Source organism: Telopea speciosissima, chromosome 1 (genome assembly GCF_018873765.1).
Source record: "Telopea speciosissima isolate NSW1024214 ecotype Mountain lineage chromosome 1, Tspe_v1, whole genome shotgun sequence".
NCBI lineage: Eukaryota > Viridiplantae > Streptophyta > Magnoliopsida > Proteales > Proteaceae > Telopea > Telopea speciosissima.
In genome coordinates, this window is record NC_057916.1 from 71203629 (window position 1) to 71224937 (window position 21309).

A 21309-nucleotide genomic window follows, 5' to 3' on the forward strand; every position below is an offset into this window, starting at 1 on the left:
TATTTTGACTGTTAGAATGAGAGGAATTGATCTAGATTAGCCATATATCAAATTTCAGAGTTTTTAATCAATCACGTGCGTCCCATATTTGTCTATGCATATGTATCAATACTCTAGCCATTATGAGTCCGCCAACCATCCTCCAATAGTGGGGGATTTAAGGATGGGAGGAAAGGGCAGTGGGGCAGGATGCAGATGGGATGGGTTTGCAAGGGAGGATTGGGCGGGAGGAACAGAACTGGACGGGGTTTGGGTTGCAGGGAAAGGAAGAGGCGGGGATGAGGGAGGAATCGGCAATGGGACAAGGGTGGGTGTTTTCGTGTTCACTAAGGAGAAGATGAAGAAGAAGATAATTAAAAAATTGAAAAATAAAAAAAACAAAAATGAAAAGTAAAATATTTATTTCTTAAGCATTAGAGGGGCCCATTTAGTTGTGGGTTTAAAAAACATAAAAGAAAAAATGAGGGCAAAAGGAAGTGGTTGCATGTCTCTTCGACTCTCCCTTGCCACACAGCAGCTCTCCAAGGTTGCAGAAGAGTAACCACTCTTGTGGGCAAAGGAGATGATCCGGACTCCCCTTCCCCACCCCTAAGGGTGGTCCCCTTGGGCACCCAATCCCATCATCTGGCCCCACTATTGGTCATTGTAGCTTCCAAATTTTATTTTTTTTCATTACCTTCTTTTTAGGAACTTTTTGTAAGGGTCTTCCCTTATTGTCATCATTCTTTATTTTCTTTGGTTTCACAGAAATCAAATTGTTACTCGTAATACTAAACTCAATCCTGTTTTGGTCTTGAACAATGTTACTATATGGATTGCTGATTTGCTTTTATCTTCCTTCTCTCACTTGTTGCCGCCTTCTAATGAGAATGTTTCTTCCCTGATTGATACTTCTAATACGCCAAACTTGAATTATCCTATATGCTCAGGCACAGCTAATAGTGGTCTGAGAATTTCAGGTTAGGCATATTGAATTTTGTTTCAAGGTCATTTTATTTTAATAGACATGGATTATGTTAAGGGTTTTTCAGATGGCTGACTCTTGGTCCCCTAGACATATCCCATTGGGATTTCAACTGCAAAAATTTGAGAATAAAAATAGGTAAACGGCTGAGCACACCTCCGGTACACCCACTGTGTATATATCTCTTTTCTTCCCTTTGAAATGACCCTCCTACTCCTCCTATATGATAGGCTATCCCGTGCCCCCATTGGTGCCGCCTGCTAGCTTACCGCATACGAGCGGTGTGCCTGTCCCTCTCCCAAAAAAATATATCTAACATTAACTGTCATTTCCGTTATTTTGTGGGAGTTGAGACATTCACCTATTTGATGGAGGATTCAATTCCTTTCCTCATGGGAATGGGTTCCAGAAGAGGAAAGCTGAAATAGCCATGATGCTGAGCACGCACTTGAATCAAAATAAAACAAAACCATGTTTTGGATTCTGAAGCTTCAAACTAAACAAAATTATTAGTGTTTCATAAAAACAAAAACAAAAATAATAATTATTATTATTTTTACAAGGAGGGAGATAGAGGGGGGGGGGAGGGAACGGAACTTACAACTTCAAGGGAAGTAGTTCTCTGTCCAGGAGCGTAGGCTAGGCTAGTGATCCCTGAGTTTCTCTCTCTCCTCCCACTAGGGGAAGAAAGAGATAGACTCAAAGAAGCGCTAGCATATGCTACGCTCCCGGACAGAGTCCATTTTCCCATTAATTAAATTTACATTTGATCAAAAAACAATTCTTATATCATTTAAAAATGAAAAACTGGACCATTTTTTTGTCCGAGTGCTTCATTCTTCAAATGAAGAGGGCCAATTTTAAGAAGTCTTCAGGCACAATGGTCAGGCTCACCTGATGATTTCTTACTCCAGCTACCAGAACCAGCTTTCCGCTCCCCTCGTTTTCTCTTGTTCTTAGGGACCTGAAAGTCAGAAGAAGCTAAGCAAGACTTCAGAGTCGACGGCTCCTGAGCCACGATCTTGTGGCCAAAGTTAGGTTCTGGTGCTGAAACTGGGGAAATCTTGTTCTCTAGCTCTTTTGCCGGATCACAAGGCTTCTCTAAGGGCTGACTCTTTAACTTTTCAAAACTGTGCAACTCTTCCTGAATTGACTGATTATGTATCAAAACATCATCCGCAATCTGAAGGGAAAAAGAAAACCAAAAATTATAATATAACCAATGAAAGAAAACAAGAACAAGAACTCCTCTTTGTAGTGAAATCAAGAAATAAGGCTATACACTTTAAAAGAACTACACAAATGCTAGAACTGATATACAACAGCATGACTTTACATCTTCACATGAATCACCAATCTGTGGCTGATCCGGAGCAAGATCAGCAGCAGATAATAGTCCAATTGTGCTTTCAATGATATCAGGAAGAGGATTCGCCTCCCCATAACCTGAAACTGCACTTTCAGGCATAATCAGATCACCAATCTCATGCTCGGATACACATGGAGGTGGAGTATATAAAACCCCAGTCTGTGTGGTGTATCCTTTGCCAAGAGAGACATTAGGACTTCGAGCAGAACTTGAAGGCACCTCGGATGGCAGAAGCAGGTTTAAATTCTCTGCAGAAGAGAGCCTCCCAGCATTACTGTTCATCACCTTGTCAAGCTGTGTCTTCAATTTTTGGACTCGAGATTGCACAACCTCAATCTTCCAAAGGATTTGCTCTAAAGGATTATCACCATCTCCAAAGTTGAGTAATGGCAACTCATAATCAACACCAAATTCACCATTGCCATTAGCATTTCGATCTGCTGCAATAACTGCACCAAAAAATAACAAATATGTTAAAGATATAAGCAGTTGGACAGTCACATTTAATAATAGATACTTAAAAGTATAAAAGTATCGAAGAAACCTTAATTATTCCCAGAGAATTACAATACTGAAACAGTTAGAAGCAAAACATCAATGGAACTTTCTTGCACATATTTGTAACTGTGTAAACTGACACAGTGACACCATATGTGAATCAGTTGAATCACATGTGACATTCAATCAACAGTCAACAACACTAGGGAAAGCTTTGGCCGAAGGTCAGACCAGTTGAACAGAGATCTCTATTAAATTTCCAATTAGATGGTCCAGAAAAGAACCCTTTTTGCTTCATGCTCAATTGGTGGAAATCATTCTTTGCTAATCAAGAGTTGTAAGGTTCAATCAAGAAGCCTACTATTCAGAGGACCAAGACACAACTGAAGTTTTCCATTTCAATAGCTGGTGGGAAATGAGAAAATATAAATTTACACTTCCACTATTCTATTGGCTTATCATGGTTTTCAGGTCTATGGCACTACACAAAGTGCCATATGCCAATTGTTACCACACACAAATATGGGATGCAGATGGAGTTTCAACAACATCAAATAACATCCTTCCTAATGAGGGAACTGTGTTGTACAAGAATGTGCAAACAATATACTCCACTCAAACCAAAAGAAACTCATCCCCATAACTTCTAAATATAAGCTACACAGATCATATTTTGCTGTCCCACTGTCACTAGAGCCATATTTTCTGCTAGATCAAAGGTTTTCAGTCTTCATTAACAGAAACATGGACAAGTAATATACCAAACAACTATTTTGTAGAAAAAGAGGGCTGCAGTAACACTTAACATTGTGATTTTTTTTCCAGTACTCTGAGGCAGTGACCCTCCTCCCTGCCGATGACCCTCCCTCCATGCCAATAACCTTCCCTGTGACACCCTCCTCCCTGAGGCCTGCCTCCATGGCTGGCTCCTAGGTTCTGCCCCCCCCCCCCATCCATTAACTCCCCTTCCCCGTCTCCCTCCAGGCCAGCCAGCTTAGCCTGGAGCTCTCTCCTCAACACTAGGCGTGAAGGCCATGCCCTCCACTTCGTTCCTCCGAAGTTCATTGACTCCACTAAGACTGCTCTCTACAAGGTAAGTCTCCAAGATGAAAAAGCATCCAAATGGAACAACGATTGGTAGGCCACTTCATCGGGAGCCGGCCCCCCATTCACCGTGGTAAAAAAACTCATAGTTCAAGCAATGGAGACCTAAAGGGCTTTTGGAAACATACCTCTTGGACAATGGATTCTTCATCTTCAGGTTCTCTGACGTAGAACACAAGATGCAAGTCCTTGAGGGTGGTCCATGGCAGGTTGGCAAGAAACCCATCTTTCTCAGAAATAGGGACCGATACATGCAACTTTAGAAAGTTGACCAAAACTCCACCCCTCTATGGATTGTGCTTCCTGGACTCCCCCTTCACTCTTGGTGCATAGAGGGCCTCTGTGTCGTTGGCTCTACTCTGGGGAAGCCACTTTATTCAGATGCTTAATAAAGAAACAGGATTGATTAGCATATGCCAAAATACGTGTTGAGATTCCAGCAGTCACAGTTCCTCCTTCCTCTATCTCTGTCGCTGACGACTCGAGGTATACCTTCAACCAAGTCGTTCAGTACGAGTGGATGCCCCCTCAATGTCTGGTGTGCTGCGTCTTCGGTCATGACACCAACCAATGCCAACCTCCGCTAGCCGACCAAGATTTTTTACCCGCATACACCGCCCCTTACCTCCACTGTTATCCCTCATTGCCATCACTCTCCCCATCGCCAACACTCTCCCCATCCCACTGGCTCCACCATCACTGCAATTTTCTTCCACACCAACTACCCCCCACCCCTACCGTGGTGGTAGCATGAAACGCCACCATCGTCCGCCTCACATAAGAGAAGTTCCGGCATCTGGCTCACCGCGTGGTCACAATCTCTATTCGCCTTCCCTACCGTTGGTCCGAAGCCCTACTAGGAACAATAGACCTAATAGTTTCTCCCTACAAGACATTGACTCAGCACATCAAGTCAACTCGCCTTCAACAATCTCTGCCACCTTCCATGATATCCTGACATTCCCAGGTTCCTCCAGCCTCCATTTATTTTGTACTATGAATAGTCGGCATCTCATTGCTTCGCATGCTTCCAATGTTACTTCTGCTCTTGCACTATGAATAGTCGGCATCTCATTACTTCGCAGCCCCTGGTATGTGTAATGGTTCATCTGGTGCCCGTGGTGGCAAGCAAGGGGGAGCTAGGGCTCACTCTGTGACATCTGAGACTGAGACATTTGGACCCCAATCTGCTCCTGATTCCCTTTCACAAGATGATATTGTAGTCTTCCATTGGTTGATGTCACACCTTGGATACTCCCCTACTAGTTCTACCCCTGGAAGGTCAGCTACTTCTGCCTCAACTCTGCAGGTCTCGTCTACACCTTCTACTACTCCCACTTGGATCATTGACTCTGGAGCCTCTAACCACATGATTGGTATGTCACAGTATTATGATTCCTATTCCATTTGCTCTGGCCGGGACAAGGTAAGGGTTGTTGATGGTTCCTTTTCTTCCGTCTCTGATAAGGGTAATGTGAGAGTTACTCCTATTTCTCTTGAATTTGTCCTCGGTCTTTGATTTTGCTACTAACCTACTATCAGTGAGTCATCTAACCAAATCCTTGAATTGTTGTGTCACTTTCTTTCCTTCCTATTGTCTTTTTCAGGATTTAGAGACAAAGAGGGTTATTGGCAATAAGACTGAGAAAGGAGGACTCTATCTTCTTGAACCACACTTACCTGGTTCATCTACTGCTCCAGCTTATGTTTGTGGTGACCGTAGTACTTTGGAGTCTGTAATGCTTTGGCATCAACGTTTGGATCATCCCTCTTTTGTTGTTATGAGGAGACAGTTACCCCATTTGTTTACTTATTTTCCTTCTTATGTTTTTCAGTGTGAATCATGTATTTTTGTTAAACATTGTCAGACATCTTATCCTTATCATGGTAATAGAGCTACTGTACTTTTTTCTCTTGTTCATTTTGATGTTTGGGGGCCTTCTCCCACTACTTCCTTGTCTGGATTTCGTTATTTTGTTTCATTTGTTGATGACTATTCTCGGTCCACTTGGACTGTTTTGTTGAAACAAAAGAGTGATGTTTATGATGCTTTCAATAATTTTTATCAATTTATCAGTACTCAATTTAATACTCGAATTCAAATTGTTAGGTCTGATAAGGGGGGTGAATACATGTATGGGGGGCTCCAACAGTTTTTTACTGATAATGGCATCATCCATCAACTGGCATGTGTTGACACACCTCAACAAAATGGGGTAGCTGAGAGAGAAAATCGCCACTTGTTGGACATCACCAGGAGCCTTTTCTTTGGTATGCAAGTGCTTAAGACCTTTTGGACCCGAAGACTTACTTCTCCCAGTCTGATAGGTGGATTCCCGACAATCCCCCGAGGATTTGATCTCAAACCAATGGAAGAGGTCTATTTTTCCTCTCTATGGATGGGCTCTGATGCACTTCTTACTGTTGCCTTCCTTATTAACCAGATGCCATCTCCTCTTCTTGGCTCCAAATCTCCCCTAGCTCTTCTTTCTCCTCAATCATCAGTCTTCTCCTTGCCCGCAAAAGTGTTTGGTTGCGTTTGTTATGTTCATGTCAACAAATCAGCCCGCACTAAGTTTGTTCCCAAAGCCCTCAAGTGCATCTTCATGGGCTACTCTGATTCAACAAAAGGGTATAAATGCTACCACCCTTCTTCTCGGAGGCGACTTCTCTCGAAAGATGTCACCTTCTTTGAGTTTGTTCCCTTCTTTTCTTCTCCTCAGCATCCTCTTCAGGGGGAGAGCATTACTAGCAGTGAACAGGATGCTAATGTTGCTGATGTCACTCCCTTATTGTCTCCCTTGCCTACCTCCACTTCCCCATTCCTATTTGATATTGAAAAATACAAAGAAGTGGATGTTGTTGATGTTAATGCTAGTGGTGGTGATGATGCTAGCAGGGAAAAAGAGCATAAGGAAAAACAGGTGCTTGTATACAAAAGAGGTGAATGCTTGAAGGGAAAAGGAAAGCGGCCTTGCCAAAAGCCCTCTTTGGATCCTGATCCTCCCTAGTCAGGTAACACTTCTCCTTCTGAGTTAGATCTTCCCATTGCTATGAGAAAGGGGAAGAGAGCCTGTACTAACCCCATAGCCCAGTTTGTTTCCTATGACTTTATATCTCCTACAGGTATTGCCTTCTCCACTGCCCTTGAGTCTTCTTCCATTCCCAAAAATGTCACGGAGGCCTTAGCTGACCCAAAATGGATGCAAGCAATGTCTGAGGAAACGATGGCTCCGGAGAAGAATGGTACTTGGACACTTGTTGATCCTCCCAGGGGGAGAACTCCAATTGGGTGCAGATGGGTTTATACCATCAAATATAGCTTAGATGGTATAGTGGAAAGATATAAAGCTCAAGTAGTTGCAAAAGGGTATAGTCAAGTGTATGACATTGACTACCAAGAGACTTTTGCCCCTGTAGCCAAGCATAACTCAATCAAGGAGCTCCTTTCAATGGCAGCCAACAAAGATTGGCCAATGTACCAATTAGATGTGAAGAATGCATTTCTTCATGGAGACTTAGCAGAAGAACTGTACATGCAGCCCCCACCTGACTTTAAGTGTCCCTCAGCTAAAGGGAAAGTGTGTCTCTTGAAGAAAGCTCTTTATGGCCTCAAGTAGTCTCCTAAGGCCTAGTTTGAGAGATTTAGACAAGCCATCCTAAAGAAAGGGTATTCCCAAAGTCAAGCTGACCACACCTTGTTTATCAGGAGAGGAGATGGCACAGTCATAGCTCTCATTGTCTATGTTGATGACATTGTTTTCATTGGGAACGATCTTGCTGAGATAAACATATTGAAGTCTTATCTGGCTAAACAGTTTGAAATCAAAGACCTTGGACTCTTGAAATATTTCTTGGGTATTGAAGTATCTAGATCAAGGAAAAGAATCAATATCTGCCAGAGGAAATTTGTCTTGGACTTTCTAAAAAAGACAGGAATGTTGGGGTGATTTTGTTGGGGTGTAAATCAGCAACCTCTCCAATTGATCCGAATCATAAGCTTGGTGATGAATGTGGTTCTCCTCTCATAGATGCAGGCAAGTATCAAAGATTAGTTGGGAAACTAATCTATCTCTCCTTGACTCGACTAGAAATCTCTTATGCAGTTGAAGTAGTGAATCAGTTCATGCATGCTCCTAGAAGTGGACATCTAGATGCGGTGTATCGCATCATTAGGTACTTGAAATCTTGCCCAAGAAAAGGTCTTCTATTTGCCAGGCATGACCATTTGCAGATCGAAAGCTACACAGATGCTGATTGGGCTGGTTCAGTCTCTGACAAGAGATCTACTTCTGGGTACTGTATTTTTGTGGGTGGTAATCTAGTTACCTGGAGGAGCAAGAAACAACCAGTTGTAGCTAGATCCAATGCGATGGCAGAGTTTAGAGCCATGACTCATGGAGTGTGTGAACTTATATGGCTAAAGAGACTACTACAAAACTTGAGTTTTGACACTGAAGGGCCGATGAGACCTTATTGTGACAACAAAGCTGCTATAAGCATTGCCCATAATCCGGTTCAGCATGATTGAACCAAACATATTGAGGTTAATCGACACTTCATCAAAAAGAAGCTGGATTCTGGTTGCATCCCTTTGTGAAGACAGGTGATCAAGTAGCAAATATCTTCACCAAGGGTCTCATTCCTGGTCTATTTAGTACCCTATTGTGCAAGCTGGGAATGCAAGACATTTATTCTCCAGCTTGAGGGGGAGTGTTAGAGTTATTAGAATATTTTGTATAAGGGTAATTCTGTCATTGTCTTATTATAAGACATGACTATGTTGTATTTTTTTCCTTTCTTTCTTTATTTCTATTTACCTCCCTAGGGAGGTCTATGTAATTCTTCGAAGTGAATTAATGAAGTGAATAAGTGTGTTGAGAATCACTCAACACACATAATCGATTCTCCCTAAACTCTCTCCTTCCTCTCTTCTCTTCTCTTCTCTACTTCCTCTTCTCCTTCTTGTGAATCTTGTTCTATTGCTTGAATCTTTCCATTCATAAAAACTAACTCCTTACCCCTGCTTTCGCAGAGAGGCTGTTTCTGGACTCGAACCCGTGACCACTTGGTCACAATGGAGCAATCTTTACCGTTGTATATATTTCATAAAAAAATTCTGATCAATATTGCTGTTCTAGTTCTGCTATTAGTTTTCCTATTAGCACTATGACTTCTCTGCAGATCAATTTTCTGTAATCAGAATTTTGTGAGATTCTGCAGTCTATTCCACCAACAGAATAAACCACTCAACTAAAAATATTGGGTTATTCTAATTTGTCCAACTTAAGTCATACATTTTCTCCCAATTCTGGTTTCGCTCCCTGTTCAGTGATCATATTATTTGCTATTCTCTTGCTGGATTTTCTGGTTCAGGATCAGCCTGTATTACCTTCTGTTGTAATTTGGGGTACAAGGGTGTTTTTGGTATGTTTGTCCTATTTTATCCCTTAGGGGTATTCTTGTACTTGTTCTTATTCTGGAACATTCTCTAGTTTATAATAAATTAAGTGGGCTGTGGACATAATGTCACAAGCCATTATTCTCTAATTCTTCATGGTATCAAAGCCGAGATCATCATGGGGATCCGAACCCTAATGGAGGAAACCCTAGCAGTCCTCTCTCTCTCTCTCTCTCTCTTAGCGCCGCCTCCCAACACCAGCGCCGCCGCCACCGCCACCTTCCCAGCATCTCCGCCCTCTCCCGCCTCCACCTCTCTCGTCGCCCTCTCTCGGCTCCGCCTCTCTCTCTCTCGGTTCCGCCTCTCTCCATCCACTCTCGGTCTCTCTTTTCCACCAACTTCTAGCGCCTCTCTCTTCTCGGCGCCTCTTTGTCCCCCCCCCCTCCTCAGTGGTAATTTCTTCCACCAAGGGTTCTTTTTTGTGAATCCATAAGTGATTGAGAGATCTCCTTCTTTCCCTTTTCTGAGATCTCTATCTTTTTTCCCTGCAACTGTTTGATTTGCCTGGTTTGGCTTTGCCCTTTTTGAGAGGCATTTTGTTTGACGTTTTTTTATCTCTAACTAGCAACTATGTCGGGCATAACCACCGATGTGACTTCTCCAGACACTTCAAGTGATCGCGGCTTCCCTATGCTCCCTGTTTGTTCCATTAAATTGGATGGGAGCAATTATTTGATGTGGTCTCGCTCCTACTTCCTTTCTATAGCATCCCATGGATTTTCTGGTTCTCTCATCGGGGATGCTATGAAGCCTGAAGAAGCTGGTCCTACTCAGAACAAATGGAATTCAAACAGATATCTGGTAATGTCCTATCTTATAATTCCATGCATCCAAATATTGAGGGGTTATCTCTTACTGGATTCAGCAGCAAATATCTGGAAGGCAACGAAAAATACCTACTCTCGAGTGGGTAATGATGCTTAAGACTATGAACTCCAAAAAACGATTCATGAGACGAAACAGAAAGAGATGACATTATCCCAATATTTTTCTAAGTTACGCTATATGTGGCAAGAGTTAGATTATTATGATAATTTCTCTGCTTCTTGCACTACTGATGCCTTGAAGTTCGCCCAAAGGGACAACAAGTTTCATGTTTGTGTTTCTAGCAGGTCTTAATGTTCAATTTGATCAGATTCGGGCACATGTCCTGAGTCGTGATCCTTTTCCTACTCTAGAGCAGGCGTTTGCTATGGTTCAATCAGAAGAAAGCCAGTGTACTGCAATGTTACCCTGCCCCTTCAGACCGATCTACACTATTTCTGGGGTCTAGAGCCTCTTCTCATGGAGGGACTCAATGTCCCAGTGATCGCCCTAATTCAGACAAGGGTCCTATTAAATGTGAGTATTGTGGAAAGGAACGACACACCAAAGACTTTTGTTGGAAGCTCCATGGTAGATCTGCAAATGGTAAAGGTCAAAGTCGCGAATGTAGGACTGGTTTGGTTCAAGCACACTAAACTGAATCCACTGAAGCTGTCCCCATTGGAGCACCTCTCTCTCCGGAGGATTTGATGACTCAGCTCCGTTGTCTCGTTGCACCGTCTAGCTCTTCTCCATCAGTATTTGTTGTTGCTTCCCTGCCAGCCACTTCCGATTCCTATTTTGCTCATAAAGGTATCTCTGACGGTGGTCATTGTGCCTATTCTACATCCAATCCTTGGATTATTGATTCTGGGCCACCAACCATATGACTGGTTCATCCCATTCTTTTTTTGAGTATTTTCCCAGGTCAGGTAAGGGAAAAGCTAGAATTGTTGATGGTTCCCTCTCCTCCCTCTTTGGGAAGGGTTCTGTCAAATGCTCACCTTTACCCTCTTTATCTTCTGTTTTACATGTATTCAATTTTGCTACTAATCTCCTTTCCATTAATAGCCTTACTAGGGATTTGAATATCAAAGTAACCTTTTTCCGCCCCATTATGTTTTACAGGACTTAGCGACGGAGAAAATGATTGGCAGTGGTAAAGTGGTCCATGGCTTATACTTGCTAGATTCTGCAGACTCCTCTTCCTCCACATTGACGACACAAGCTCCTCCTAGCTCTTCTGAAGTTGCCCTAGCCGATTTATATAGATGGCATTATCGTTTGGGTCATCTCTCCTTGGGACTTTGGCCAAGATTTTTCCAGATTTATTTAGCAAATGTAACCCGAACCATTTTTTTGTGATGCTTGCATTTTTGCAAAGCAAACCCATTCGGTCTATCCTCCTTCTGATAATATTAATTTGGAACCTTTTCATTTAATTCACTTTGATGTATGGGCCCTGCTCGATGTGTTTCTGTTACTGGATACCAATGGTTTGTTAAATTTATTGATTTCCATACGCAGGTTACTTGGATCTACTTATTGCGCCAGAAGAGCGAGGTCTTCCACTGTTTTCAACTCTTTCACCAAATGGTTAAGACCTAGTTTGATGCCAAGATTAAAATTCTTCGGTCAAATAATGGGCATGAATACTTTGATAGTCCTTTTCAAAATTATTTGTTTGACAATGGCATCATTCATCAGACTAGTTGTATGGACACCCCTGCTAAAAACTGTGTGGCCGAACGCAAGAATCGGCATTTTTTTTTCTGGAAGTTACGCGTTCCTTGATGTTCCAAATGAATGTCCTTACCCCCTACTAGAGCGAGGCTGTCCTCACGGCTGCATATCTCATTAATAGGATGCCCTCTCGAGTTCTCAACTCTCGCTGCCCCTTGGAGCTGGTTACCAATTATGTTACTTCAATTGTACCTCCAAAGGTATTTGCCTGTGTGTGCTTTGACCGTCAACATCATTCATCACCAGCATGGTAAGCTTGATCCTCGTGGACTCCGCTGCATTTTCCTTGGTTACTTAGCGACTCAGAAGGGGTACAAATGCATGTTTGTCTCTATGGATGTTGTGTTCCATGAGAGTGAAGCCTTTTTTTCCTATTGCCGCACCTCTTCAAGGGGAGTCCTCTTCACGAGAAGATGTGCTTCTAATTGCTCCCATGGAAGAAGAAGATATGGTTCAGGGGGAGCCCACTATGCCCACAGTTATGGCCCAGGGGGAGCCCATGGTTCCTTTGAAGGTGTTTGTTCGTACCAAGTCCAAAAGGTAGCAAGATGGAGCCACCACCACTACCACTGTGCCACTTCAATCGTCACCTCCTGATCCAAGTTCTCCCATTCAGTCTTCACTTGGTAAGTCTCTTCCTATTTCTGATCCTACATTGGATTTACCTATTGCCATTCGTAAACCGATTAGAACTTGCACTCTATAACCTATTTCCAATGTAGTATCCTATGAATCTCCTTCTCCTTCTTTTCATGCTTTTGTTTCCTCTTTGTCATCCATTTCTATTCCTAAGCACTGGCAAGAAGCATTAGCAAATTCAAACTAGAAGGCTGCTACGGTAGAAGAGATGAGAGAACATGAAAAAATTGAGACGTGGGAGTTAGTCACTCTTTCTCTAGGGAAGAAACATATGGGATGCAAATGGGTGTTCACTGTGAAGCAGAAGACGGATGGTATTATTGATAAATACAAGGCTCGATCACTTGCCAAGGGTTTCACCTAGACATTTGGCATAGACTACCAGAAGACCTTTGCTCCTGTGGCCAAGTTAAATATTGTTCGGGTAATTCTCTCATGTACAGTTAACTTGGGACGGGAGCTACAACAACTGGATGTGAAAAATGTGTTCCTTCATAGGGAACTTGAAGAGGAAGTATACATGGATGTCCCTCCTGGATTCTCTAGTCCGAAAACCCATGGGAAGATCTGCAAGTTAAAACGAGCTTTGTAATGGTTGAAATAGTCACCTAGAGCGTGGTTTGGGCGCTTCCATAAAGCTATGACGTCTATTGGTTACAAACAGAGTAATGCTGATCATACTCTATTCATTAAGAAAAATGGTGAGCTGATTACTTTTCTTATTGTGTATGCCGATGCAATCGTGGTAACAGGAAGTGACAATGGTGAGATAGCCTAGTTGAAGACTTTTTGGGTACTGAATTTGAAATTAAAGGTCTAGGAAAACTACGCTACTTTGATGTAGGACAAAACATGAAGATAAAGAAGCCAAAACACTGTTCACGTGGACAGTGCCACAGCCCCTTATTTTGCCTTGGTGGAATATTATTAGAAGATCCTGTGGGGCCCAAGACAAGATCATGTGAAGACTTTTTACAAGGGTCAATTTTGTCTATGTATGGAGATTTAGAAGTTTAGTTTAGTTTCTAATTTTAGATTTAGAAAGTAGGCTTAAGTTACTATTTTTAATTAGACTCAATTTCTATTTTATAGTTTCTAATTTTGTCCTTGCATGTTGGCTGAAGCCACTATAAAGCCTAGTTTCTATTTTCATTAGGTTTTTATTTTAAGTAGTTTCTATTTTCTCTTTTTCTTGAGGAGCAAGTCTTGCCCTCTATTAAATGTAAGGCTGTTGTAGCCATTCCCCACGATTTATCTCAGTTGAATGAAAGTTATTTTCCTGCTGCAAGCATGGTTATTCTCAAGTTTGATTGTTGAAGCTTGAAGGGCTGAAGGAGCCTTGCTGGGAGAGCTAAATCCATCTATCCTCCAACCTTCTATTTCCTATCTTCTCCATCTATCTCTGAGTACTGCTATGATATTGAGACTGCCCAACCATCCAGAAAACCAATCGGGTGTTGCTGTTGTTGCTCCAGGCTGCTGCTGCTGTTGCCGGTGATCAATATTCAAGGCTGAAGACATCTCTCTCACTGTAATTGCTGCTACTGGGTGTGCCTTCGACTGGGGCTTAATGTAGAGATAGTTCCTAGCTGAACCTCTTCTACAGTAGGATCGATCACAGGTTGTAGCTGATCATCAAAATAGCAAGAACACCAAATTAGAAACAAGGGTAGAATTAAAAGGTTAGGGTTTAGCCAAATCAGCCAACTAATGGATACCCCTTTTTTGATCGAAGGTAAAGAATGATAGGGAGAGGCTGCCTTCAAAATTCTGTTCACTTCTGATGGCTTGATGTGAAGTTATCAAGGATTCGCCAAAATAGAAGGTTAGGAGAAAACCTTCCACAACAGATTGTTGGTGCTCTCTGCAGTAACCGAGTGTGAGACTGGGTATGGGGAGTTTGATCTGTAGATTTGGGTCAGTTCTAACGGTGGAATACGGAGATGGATGGTTGGGGATGAAAATAGAAAGTATGGAGATTATGGAAGTTTCAGGCCCGGAGTGGGGGTGGAAGTGAGGATCGAATGGAGGTGATGGTGGGAAGGTTGTAAGCCCCAAAGATCAACTAAAACTGATGGTTGTTTGCAGAGATATGAACTTCACAAATCCCAGCACCAGATCTGGAAGAAAACTGGGCAGCAACAAGATGGCTCGATCCTTATTGAAGAACAGCAGAAGAAGAAGATCTGGAGTAGCAGCAGTAGCACTCGGATGGTCTTCTCAATAGTTGGAGTAATCACAATAACACAGCAGCAGTCAGGGATCGATGGAGAAATAGAAAATAAAAGGTTGGTGATAGATGGATTAGGCTTTCTCAGTCAGGCTCCTTCAGCCCTTCAAGTCAATCACTCAACTTGAGAAGAAATCACACTTGCAGCAAAGCAAAGCAATACTTTCATTCATCATAATCAAATCGTGGGAGGCTTCTAAAAGCTATTACAAATATATGGAGGGCAAAACTTGCTCCTCAAGAAAGAAGAAAATAGAAACTTAACTAATTAACTTCAATCTAAAAAAATAGAAACTTTCCTAATCAACTTGACTGAAATAAAATAGTAAATAGGATTGACATGAAAATAGAAACTACTAAATACTAATTGATTCTAAAGCCTTCTAATCTCTTCAACTGAATCATGTGGGCCCCACTTTAGATGGCTTAATAGGTGCAACCGAACTCCATAGTCTGTGGTCCCACGGTTTCTTCTAGTAATTATCTCACCAAGCCAAATTAAGGGGCTGTGACACTGTTTACGTGAACAGTGTTTTGGCCTCTTCTTCTTCAGGTTTTGATCTACATCAGGGCTGTTGCTGCATCTCTGTAACTCTTTTGGCTGCACCTTCTATTTTCATTCCACCCCCATAACTTCACTTCTACCCATCAGAACTTCATCAAACTTGCAGTAGAGCCCTCTCTCCATGGATCCTACACTCTATCCAAGTTTGATCACCATCACATGGCTGGTTTGGCCTGCAGAGAATTAGCTTCTATTTTGGGAGTTGTTGTCATATCTTCCAGCTGAACCATCAGAATCAATTGAAACTTACAGGAGTGTTTGTACCCTATACAAGCATCATTCGATCCAAAGCTGGGAGAATTCCTTTGACTGGTTTGGTTGATTTCATATATTTTCTAATTCTGCCTCTTGTTTCTAGTTTGGATTTATGGGTTTATCGATCCTACTGTAGAGTGGTTCTTAACAGAACCCCTTCTACATTACAAGGTACTAAAACTCGAAACTCAACCCTGGGAAAAACCGAGATCTCGATCGGGTTGGTGCATTTTTTTTTTCCAACTCGAAACCTTGTTTTGGTGGGTTTTAGACCTAGTTTGGGTCTGAAACTTGGTACTCAACCTATTTTAGGTCATTTAAACACAATGGCCCTATCAGATTTTACAAAAACAAAGTCCAAATAGGAGTTTCACTTCGGACCCTAGGTTGATAGGCGACGACGTACTAAAATACCCTACTCTACACATAATTTAGTAATAGAAGCAAGCAAAACATTCAATTAATGTAAAACAACTTAAATAAGTATTAGAAATGTTAAAGTGATACATCAAACTGTTTAACAATGTTACAACTATCATCACATAATATTCCCTTGAATCACGCATTCAGTCCCCACTAGTGCCACATAGTCTTCCCATGACATATTGTTGTTGTACTATTACACAGTTTTCTACAGCAATCATATAAGAGTTGTCATCAGCATATGCCAAGTCCCCTATCCTAGGGTATAGCGGTTGCCATGAGGCGTTAGAAATGCTTCAATTTTGTAGCTGAATTCTTCAATTGTGTAGCTGAATCAACTCTCCGGCAGCTTACAACTTGAAATCCAGAGGTAAAATGAGCTCACAACCATCAAAGGGGGAAGAAAAGACCTTCTGGACAGAACTTGATCGAGAAATCTCAAGTTCTGTCGAGTTAAAACACTTTTAAAGGAGTAGATGAGTTGAGATCTGGGTCAACCAGAGATCTTGACCGAGAAAATGCACTTTTGAAACTCATATATCGACTCGTCTCGACCTCCTAGAAAACCGAGATCTCGCAAGTTTTAGTACCTTGCTACATTATACTGCCTTGGGATTGAGGTTGCACGATCAAATCAAGGTATCTTCCTTTCCCAACGGAAGTATACACTTGATCAGTTGATCTTCTTACCAACATTGGGATGTTAGGATGCAAAACGGCAGATACTCCCCTAGAGACAAATTTTCATCTCAAGCAAAAGGATGGTGAACCTGTGGATAAAGGGCGATATCGGAGATTGGTTGGGAGATTAATTTATCTCTCCCACACTAGGCCGGATATTGCATTTGTTGTTAGTATGGTTAGCCAATACAGGCATGATCCCTACTCCGGTCATTTGGAAGTTGTTTATAGGAGGATCTTGCGGTACCTAAAGTCTGCTCCAAGTAGAGGGGTTGTTTTTTCTTCTCACGACCATCTGTCCATTGAGGCTTACATTGATACTAATTGGGCCGGTTCTCCTGACGATAGACGTTCCACTTCCGGGTACTGTGCTTTGGTCAATGTGAACATTGTTACTTGGCACAAGAAGAAGTAGGCAGTGGTTGATCGTTCTAGTATGGAGGCTGAATGTAGGGCTATGGTCCATGATATTTGTGAACTTCTTTAGCTTCAAAGTCTTCTCCAAGATCTGTGGGTTCATGTTCGACTTTCCATGCAACTCTTTTGTGACAGCAAATCAGCCATCAGCATTGCTCACAACCCAGTTCAGTATGTTCGGACGAAGCACATTGAGATTGATCGTCACTTCATCAAGGAGAAGTTGGAGCAAGGCGTTTGTGTTCCCTTTATTACTTCCTCAGAACAACTGGCAGATGTGTTTACTATAGGACTATCTAGTAAAATTTTCATCCAATTATTTCCAAATTAAGCATGATTGACATCTATGCACCAACTTGAGGGTGAGTGTTGTAATTTTGGGGTACAAAGGTATTTTTGTTTTATTTTTATCCCTTAGGGGTATTCTTGGACTTGTTCCTGTTCTAGAACATTCTTTAGTATATAAATAAAGTGGGTTGTGGACATCATGTCACAAGCCATTATCTCTAATTCTTCATCTTCACGCCTAAGAATTTAACTATCCTTTTTAGATTTGCGAAGAAGAAAAATTGCTAGTGCCAGTTCTCAGATGCCCATAGAGACCGCATTGACACAGTTAAATCAAACCACTTGAGTTAACCAGTCATGCAAATACACAGTTCAGCTACTATACCTTGTTTGTCCAAATTAGGGATTTCGATTCATGTGTCAGGCGGTATCTTAGGTTTAAGCACTTGCTCGATACACAAATCCAAAAAAGGAAAGAACACAGCCACCAAGTTGAAGTAGTTCAATGTTTTTATTATCTTTAAAATTGTAAGTAAAGGTACAATGATATAGCATTATTTCTGATCTGGCATCTTATTTCCTTATTTCTGATTTATACTTCCAGTGATATACAATGACACCAAGTTTCTATATGAAGGCACAGTGATCAATTCTTACCTTGATTACCACAATCATCATCCAGATAAACACCGTCTACATTGGACCTCTTATTCTCTGCAAGGTATCATGTAGGAAAATTACAAATGATAAAAACAGGTTGATAAAAAGCATATTTACAAGTATAAACAAGTTATTTGTACCGTAGTACGAGAACAGGCTATGCCGTGACATATATAATGATATATCAACTGTGTCTTCAACTCTCTTTCGTTTTCTCCTCTTCATGGCTTTTTTCCTCTGAAACTGTCTAGAAAATGGTAGTGACCTCATACAACACCCTTCTAATGCAAGCTGCCCTGAATCAAACTGTTTTCTTTGATCACATTCTGCAAGCTCTTTATCATACTTTAATGCTTGGGACTGAAATTCCTTAATCCTCAGTTCTAACCATTTGCACCGCCACATTAGAGGTCTTATGTACCTCCTCCAATGAGGTGTCAACTTCTTCCTCCTAAAAGTTTGAAGCAGAATATAATTTGAAAGTTAGACAATGAAATATAATTCAAGCTATAAATGAAGATCTATTAAAAATAGCATCAGAGGTGTTGCCTTAGCTGCTGATTAAGAAAGGAATTGTTCTGATGATTTTCTTCTGTTGTTCAACAATTGTTTCCCCTGGTTTCTTTACTTACATGGCAGCATTACAAGAAGTCAAGGAATAAAAGGTTAACATTGATGTTTTTGGTTCAATGGTTGAAAATACAAAGATAAAAGCTCAATACATAGTGGACCAAATGATTGTGGTGGGAGTGGGACCCAAAACTTGGCACATGGCTAATCCAAGGGATGGGCTACCAATGCAGAAATTCTGCAGTAAATGAAGAAAAGAAGAAGGAAAAAAAAAACCTAACTGGTAGGAATGAATTAGACTAGAAACCAGATATGGAAGCTCAGAATTTTACTGTAGTCAGATATGAAAAGAAGCAAAGTATATTCCGTTGTAAATTAAAAATCCAACTGATAATCAGATTTGAGAAACTAGGATTAATCAATAAGTTCAAAAACAGGACAGAGAACAACGTAGATTATGACCAATTTTCTGACAGGGTCCTGATTCAAGGGGGGATTTTATTTTAAAAGTCTAGTCAGATTAGTATTTCTATTTCTAGCCTATTTCTATCATTCATAGTTTTATTTAATTAGGAAAGGGGTTGAGCACTCATGGGAGCAGCTATATTATAATTAGATAAATATTAGAAATCTCTATTATTAAAGAGTTTCTATTTTCTAGTAATTTTATGATTAAGTCTACTGTCCAAATCTAATCTCGTTTTCAGGAAGGATAGTCTATATATAGCACTGTAAAAAACTTTATTTGTGGTGATGAGTTAATGAAATTGAGGCTAAAGATATTGGTACTGGTTTGGACTTGGAGTAAGAATCGTAAGCGATTTCTCCTTTCTTTTTGCTGTGTTCCCAGAGACGCGACCTAGTTGGCATTGCTAGTTTGGAGGGAATGTCTACAATACCTGGGTTTAGTCAAATACAATTTGAGGGATTTTGTAGGTTTATTGATCAGGGTTTGACGGAAGAACTTTATAAGTTTCTAAAAATTGAAGATACAGATCAAGAAATGAAATTTCAATTATTTGTGGAAACATATCAATTGGTAGTTTCTCCTTCCTTTTTGCTGTGTTCCCAGGGACGCGACCTAGTTGGCATTGCTAGTTTGGTTTTTCTAGATTGCTCTTAAATTTTCTGCTATTCTCCTTCATATTCTGCTGTTCTCTTATTTTCTTTATTTGATCACATCTTTTATAAGTTCTGTTATGGGATTTTCTCTTTCGAATTCCATTGAGTCCATTACCAGCAGAGCAGACACAATAGACGTTTTTCAATCCATTGCCTGCATCAACTACCCAGAAAACTATCGGTTTGACCAAACAATATCGTGCATGTGGCTCAAAAAGGTGGATCATGAAGGAACTTTTTCCTTCAGGGACGTATAAATAATATTTTTCCTTGAATAAGACCCCTGAGGAATTTGCTTCATCAACTTTACCAAACATAAATGACTAAAAAGTAAAAAACAGCAAAAAAATTCCCCCTTCCCACCACTCGGTACACCATTCAATACATGATCCTGTGTCACTCTCTTATCGTTTCTTTAAATAAAAGATTAGATTCTGATCCATCTACTACACTATGGGACACGATTGAAATTTGAAAGAGTGGGACTGTGGGAGACATGCATGATTTGTTTACTTATATTTGTAGGTCCAATGTCTCATAAAAAAATTAATAATGGGTTTGACTGAAACTGAAGTCAGACACTGACCACCATTTAACAATGGAGAGGTTGGGTGGAGGGGACCACTTTACTTTTCATTTTAAATTAAATTAAAAACAATCGATGAGATAAAGTGTAGAGACAGGATCACTGGAATCCTGTGGGGGTTTTCATTCCAAGGGGTGATGGGGTTGGGGCAGACCATGGAAGAACTCGGTCGAAACTGCAGGTTTCAACAGAGTTGTCTCGGTTTCGTAGGCAACCGAGACGAGTTAAGGGTCGAATTTAAATTCGACCAGGTTCGATGGGTTTCGCATGGTTTTCACACTGTTTCGGCAAAATTTCGGTGATTTCGCAAGTTTCAACCAAAACACCTATATAAATTCACTTATCCGGTTATCCCCATCGAAACTTGAGGAAACCTGACTCGAAACCAAGACAAGCACTTATTTATGTCAAATATCATTAATTAAATTTAAGATATTATTCATAAATAAGCAAATACCCCCTATTTGAATCCAATAAAAATAGTTAAAAAATCTGTTGAGATGGGCTACTTTACCCGTTAGGGGTAATTGAGTCTTATTGTTTTAGTTATTTTATGTTTTAGTTTTTCTTCTTTTCTGTTTTTTTCCCTCCTATCCGATCTCTATTTGGGATTCCTAGTTGTATTGGGAATTCCTAATAGGAATAGGATTGGGGGGGATTCATACTTTGATTGTACTTTGAGATTATTATAAATAAGGGGCTGGATGATCAGATTAGATCATTCAAGCATTAATATTCACTGCTGCTTACATGGTATCAGAGTCACCTCTGATCTGAAGAGCAGTCCTCTCGAATTTCTGGTTTTTCTTCTCCAACTCTCTCGGCTACTGGTTCTCTCCTTCTCCAACAGTCTCGGCTACTAGTTCTCTCCTTCTCCACCACTCTCGGACTCTCTATTTCATTCAGGGCAGCAACTTTGAGGTGAATCCA

At 41.0% G+C, this 21309-nt stretch overlaps 1 protein-coding gene across 1 annotated transcript in view; it reads right to left on the reverse strand.

Annotated features, from left to right (window-relative positions):
- Nucleotides 1-1723: 1723 nt before the first annotated feature.
- The window catches only part of LOC122669790, a 53069-nt gene continuing 33483 nt past the window's right edge, over nt 1724-21309 (reverse strand). The window contains exons 2-5 of the mRNA XM_043866644.1: nt 18242-18552; nt 18099-18155; nt 2301-2782; nt 1724-2147 (exon numbers count right to left, since the gene is read on the reverse strand). Coding sequence (XP_043722579.1) covers nt 1836-2147; nt 2301-2782; nt 18099-18155; nt 18242-18552 — 1162 coding nt within the window. The 3' untranslated portion in view covers nt 1724-1835. The remainder of the gene's footprint in view (nt 2148-2300; nt 2783-18098; nt 18156-18241; nt 18553-21309) is intronic.